The 6161-nt window shown below is 41.2% G+C and overlaps 1 protein-coding gene across 1 annotated transcript; it reads right to left on the bottom strand.

The window, feature by feature from the left end:
• Window positions 1-1975: 1975 nt before the first annotated feature.
• tekt4 (tektin 4) lies at window positions 1976-5009 on the bottom strand. The gene is made up of 7 exons (XM_084378478.1): window positions 4362-5009; window positions 3812-3882; window positions 3566-3709; window positions 3373-3459; window positions 3085-3220; window positions 2402-2556; window positions 1976-2329 (listed from the first exon to the last, which is right to left on the bottom strand). Exons 1-7 carry the CDS (start codon window positions 4887-4889, stop codon window positions 2116-2118), a joined length of 1335 nt encoding a protein of 444 aa, XP_084234604.1. The 5' UTR covers window positions 4890-5009; the 3' UTR covers window positions 1976-2115.
• Window positions 5010-6161: the final 1152 nt, after the last annotated feature.

The following is a 6161-nucleotide window of genomic DNA, read 5'->3' as shown; positions in this document are numbered from 1 at the left end:
CAAGACACGTGAGCTCAACTTATAAAAGACTGTCATTTCATAAGGATTTTTTTCTCCTTATTTTAAACACTTGGGTCAGTCATCTATGTTTGTTTTACTGTGTGTGTATTGAATGTTGAATCAGAGTCTTACCCAATCCTCAGTCTCATCTAATTGTAGACCTCAATGTAAAAAAAGGAGAAATCACTTTCCCCTCTGATGTCTGAAAGCCTGTGAGGGCGTGCATTTTCATCCCACACAATGGCAAAATCATATGCACACACACACACACACACACACACACACACACACACACACACACACACACACACACACACACACACTGTTCTGGCACCATCCCATGCCCACAGTTAGTGGTGTCATGAAATAAATACTATGTAAGAGCAGAGCTGCTTGTCTGAACTCTTTCTCTTTGCATAAAGTTCAGTTTCATAAGATCCTCAGTCGTGGCACCTCCTCACTTAAAGGAAGCTCTCTCTAAGAATAGAGACGGATGGTGGCTTCATGTTTAAATGAAGAAGGGAAGCTACTCCCAAAAATGAGGCTACGGTGCTTTACAGTCAATGAACTGAATCTAAAACTGATAAAAATGTAATAGAAAGTCCACAGTGATTAATAGAAATGGCAGAAATGTAAAGCAAAGTCTTCTTTTGAAGTGTTACCATATCTCATTTGTTGGAATAGCTTCTTCTTCATTATTATGTAAGTTTCAGTGCTGCTCAGCAGAGAAGAAACATGAATGAATAACTGGTCTTTAAAGGAAAAGTTCACCGTAAAATGAAAACTCAGTCATTATTCTACTCACCCCAATGCTGATAGAAAGTTAGGTGAATTTTCATAGTCCACTAAACATTTCTGGAGCTTCACAGCAAAACAGCGCTATGACGTTCTTCTAAATAAGTTAAGTAGATGGGGTCTTGTTTTAAAACATAAAAAAACAACCAAATAAAACACAAAAATGGCTTCATACTGCTAGTCCGACATAATCCAATTCTCCAGAAGCCCCCAAATTGAAAGATCCCAAATTGATTCAAAAAAGACAATATTTACTACCATGATGTCTGATTGAAATGGTGCCCTCACCTCAGATGGGATGCGTGCTAATGCTTCAAGCTTGGCCACTACAGTGAAGATTTCAGGGTGTAAATATTGTCTTTGCAAATCAATTCGGACTCTCCGGAGACATGGATTACACTGGACGAGCAGTATGGAGTCATTTTATGTGTTTTGGGGGGTTGTTGTTTTACATTTTAAAACAAGTCCCCATCTACTTCAATTGTCTAGGAGGACACTGTTTTGCTGTGAAACTCCTGAAATGTTTTGTGGACTACGAAACTTTTCCATCGGCATGGAGGTGAGTAGATAATAACCTTTCCTTTAAAACTTATCAACACGCCACAAGTATACATCTTGCAGTAAATTCTTAATGTGTGTGCTGTTTTAACATTTACATGTCAGTTGATCCTCCACTAGATTTTCATTCTGCTTTTGTGGTGGAAGACAGCTCACTGTGATCAGGTGGGTCAGGAGACTAAATACTGAAGCTCAAGAGCTCGCTCTAGTGGAGTAAATCAATATTGTTGAACATCAGTCTCATACATAACCAGACAAAAGAAATGAAACATCTTCACAACCTTGGTAAAAGTGGAGCAAAATATTGAATCACAAGCGATATAGGGAAATAAAGTCATCAGTTAGACGATCCCTGCAGTCAAAGGGAACACACATTTAGAAAAAACAAGCAAAATCAGAGAGTAAATATAAATACATACATGTAATAAAAGACTTCACTGCAGTGCATCCAACTGAGGTCAAGCGATGTATTTTAGGGTCACATTCTCTATTGCTTGTATCATTTCAATTAACTGCAAATCAGCACATATTCATATCGTCCAATCTTCTTAATGTGTGATCACATATAAGGTTGGATTTCCTCTATATACATATAGGGGGGTATGAAAATGATGTAAGCACGTTGTCAGTGGCTGTCAGTTTTTAATCATTTGATGAACTGAAATATTACAACACAACACATCACAACAAAGAGACAAAACAATCTGGGATTTTAAAACAGCAAAACCAAAGCAAATTCAAACGAACGCTGAGTCGCCGTCTTCAGTATCCTGACAGTGTGGATATTGTTGGGTATCGTTTACGGTGAGTCATGCACTTGTCTCTCTCGATGAACAGCGAGTGAGTTTTACAGTCTATGTCCTTCTCAAGAGTAATGCGTGACTCCTCCAGGTGTGACAGGGAGCCTCTGGCCTCGCTCAGCTGCTGGTGCAGAGACGCCAGCGTGGCATCAAGCTGCCTCACCTCCCCTTCCAAGCTATAGACAAAGGAAACAAATAAAGTGAAGATGGAGGGAAAGGAGGTAAGAATGAGATGAAACAGGCTGTACCTGAGCTGGGGTTGGTCTCTGCAGAGCTCCATGTTGGGTCTGAGGGAGCGCTGGTAAAGTCTGGACTGAGCGACTCTCAGTGGAGCCTCTTTGTCGTGGATGGCCTGCTGGAGAGCTACGATGTTCCTCTCCTGAGCACCGATCTGCTCCAAGATCTACGCACGCGATCAAGAAACATGAAAAACATCAATCAGTTAGCTACTCTGTCTGCAGTGGTGGGATGTAACGAAGTAGAATAATTAAAATACTGTACTAAGGTATATATTTTACTTTCTTTTCATGCTACTTTATACTTTTACTCCACTTCCTGTCAGAGGGAAATATTTTGTACTTTTTACTCCACCACATTTATCTGACAGCTTAAGTCATTGATACTTTACAAATTAAGATTATTACATACAAAAACATATAAGAGCTTATAAAATATGATGTTATGGATTAAAGTACTGTACCTATCAATATATACAAGCAGAGCTAAAGTGATTAGTCGATTGACAAACTATTTTGATGATGGCTTGAGTCATGTTTCATGTGGAAATATTTCATGGTACGGCCTTTTCCTTGTAATTATTTTAATTATTTTAATTATTTTTTATAATTTTGCAATTTATTATTGACAGCTATTGTGAAAATGTGCCTGTTTTATCAGAATTTCCTGCCTGCCTGCCTGTCTGTCTGCCTACCTGTGGGAGCTTCATCTCCAGTTGGGTCTTGGCCTCGATCAGCTCCACACAGCGCAGGCTGAAGGCTCGGTCTACTCTGGAGCACTGGACTCTCAGATCCTCAGTTGTGTCCTGCAGCACTCGCTCCACCAGCAGTCTGACAAACACACACACACACACACACACACACACACACACACACACACACACACACACAAACAGCTTCACTACGTTTACTGAAAACACTGCCATGTTTAGCTTCCATCACCCCAAGGTAAACCTGGCTTGGTGCCGATTAAACAGACTGACCTGAGACTGTTGGTGGCCTGTTCCTCCTGCAGCGCCTTGGACAGGTTGTCTTGTGTAAACTGTGTCCAAGATGTGCAGTTGCACACCCTGCAGCAGACCAGGAGACGGGTTGTCAAAATTATGTATGCTGTTTCTTACTATCTAATGCTGGAGTTATTGTATGTATAGGTTTTGAAAACACAGTCAGACTCACTGGTCCTGCAAGGTGGCCGAGCTGGGGTGGTGCTGTGTATCTGGGCTCATGTTACTGTATCTTCCACTGTTGTCATCAAAGTTGTAGGCCTGGTACTTATCGGACCAGTCCAACTCTAACGTCTGCTTGGCCTCTCTGTTCATCCTGACACACACACAAAGACTCAAACCAAAGTAAGTGCTTCATCCTGACACATCAGGACACATGAGGCAGTTTAACTTGCAGGGGACAGGCTTTGTCACTCACTTGATCTGACAGACAACCTGAGCTGTAGTCCTCTTCAGAAGAGCCTGGACGCTCCTGATCAAGTCCACTTCCTGAGAAACACACAGTCACACTCCATGTTAATGTGTGTGACACTGAGCCCCCTGCTGGTGATGTTTACCATTACACAGAATACAGTATCAGACACTTGACCCTGAGAATATTACTGTAAGAGAGCAACTGAATTATTGTTTCAAAGGGCTGCAGACAATATTAGGCTATCTTCAGATTGTTTTTTGATTGCTTGATGGACCATTTGGTCTATAAAACGTAAGAAAAAAGTGATAAGTACTACTCTCAAGCCCAATAAATATTTAGTATAATATAATTTAAATCAGTGAATTCTGACACTTTATAATCTACACCAAATATCCAGTTGTCATTATTGCTTGAAATGGATTTGAAATTATAAATTGATTATCATAATGGTTTGAATAATAATTTTCAGTGGCCCTTCTGACCCCCTATACAAATGTCTGTGTGCGCCCCTGCTCACAGGCTACATGCTGTGGTTTATAATTTTATCGCTCACCTTTAACAGCTCCTCCTCCACAGAGTCCCGGACCAGGTCTGGTCCCGGTCTTCTGGCCCTGCAGTTCAGATTATCGGTGGCGATGGCGTACGGAGTCTCGGTGGCGTCCAGCGCCTTCTCCAGCCTCCTCTTCTGCGCCAGCAGTGCCTCGGTGTCGGCCCGCAGCTGCTCGATGTGCCGCTGCAGCTCAGACTTCCAGTAGTGGATCTCTTGCAGTCTCTCTCCCAGAAGACGTGTTCCGTCGGCCTGGGTCTTCAGAGTGTCCGCCTCGGTGTCCTGGTACAGAGTCTTGGACTCTCGCTGGATGCTCCTGGCTGCTTGGCCGTCGGTACCGGCCTGCTGGAGGATGCTGTGGTAGTTGGAGAACCACTCAGGCGGGTTGTATTTAGCGGAGCGGTACCCGGCGGTGGCTGAGCCTGAGGACGGCTGCGGGAGCTCCGGCCTCACGGGAGACTCTTTGTCCGGGCCCCCCTGAGCCACAGCCCTGCTGTCATAGTGCGGCCTTGACACTAAAACCTCAGAGCTCATTTTCTGACGATTAAATATCAGGTGCAAGAAAAATAAAGTGTTAAAAGCAGATTTTGGACTAAATTAAAAGCAGCTTCAGAGATGCACAGTCTCACTGTCCTGAAGCAAAGCTGTTTGTTTGGCGTTGCCTGGTTACACCTGTTGGCAGGAGTCTCAGGTGACTGATGATCAAATGAGCTGATAGCATAAAGCAATGTTATTATGCTGCACAAGAGAATATATCATTAATAATAAAAATATCTGGGGTCCAATCAAGCTCAAATGAGTCTTATGTTTTATCCTTTATTTATATATCCAGTATTTAATCAGGTAAAAGCCGCACTGAGATTAAAGATTATTTCTGAGAAGTGACCTGGCCAATACAGACTAACACATTCAACTGTTGCACACTACAAATGAGTGAACCCAATATTCAGGTGAAACACAAGATCAGGGAGAAAGGAAAGAAAGATCAACTCTTATCATGCTTGAAAACAGAAGAGATGTACATTTAGGGGACATTAACCTGAGGGTACAATTCTCACGATTTTTAAAAATTGAACTAAATTCCCCCCTGATAATCAACTATGAGATGGCCATTGAGCAGCAGCATACAGAGTACAGTGGTGTAGATTTCCACAGCCAGTATTTAGACGTACAGTACTGCTGTCTTCTTCTTTTATGTCTTATAGTAGACTTACAGGAAAATTATCCAAGAATATCAATAAAGCACATATAGTTGTCTGTGTTGTACTGTGTTATGGGCACTGTGTGCATATAAAATTTATATAAAAATGGAAAATTCCCCCATAATATTCTTGTTTTATCTGGTTAATTTCTCCATCACGTTGACAGTTGATATCAGGCAAGATGTATTCTGACAGTCATATTGAGAATTGTTGCATCATTAAGCACTGACACTTTTTAATTATGTGTTCAGTTTGCTAAAGGTTTTAAGATGCAAATTCATTCAGAATATCTTGATTTCATTCAGTCATTAAGTGTTGAAAATGGCTTCCTGCTCACAGCATTGAAACTAGGAATGCTGAATACAAATGTGGTTTCTAAAAATTTTGATTTTTTAATTGAACTTATTATAGTATGATTATTATTTGGAATTTTGTCATTTTGTTTTGACACAAGATTTCTGTTTTTTTAAATCTCAGTTGCCCCTGCAGTACTCCAGAAAACCCCTAGAGGTTTACTTACCCACATTTCCAACACTGAACAGATTGTATGGTAAATATACAGTCGTTATAAACCATGATATGGGCAAATATCAGACTCACCTGG

Source organism: Pagrus pagrus (genome assembly GCF_965226575.1).
Source record: "Pagrus pagrus genome assembly, chromosome: 2".
NCBI classification, from domain to species: domain Eukaryota; kingdom Metazoa; phylum Chordata; class Actinopteri; order Spariformes; family Sparidae; genus Pagrus; species Pagrus pagrus.
Note: the sequence above shows the minus strand (reverse complement) of the source record. Positions and strands in the feature narration are given on the sequence as shown.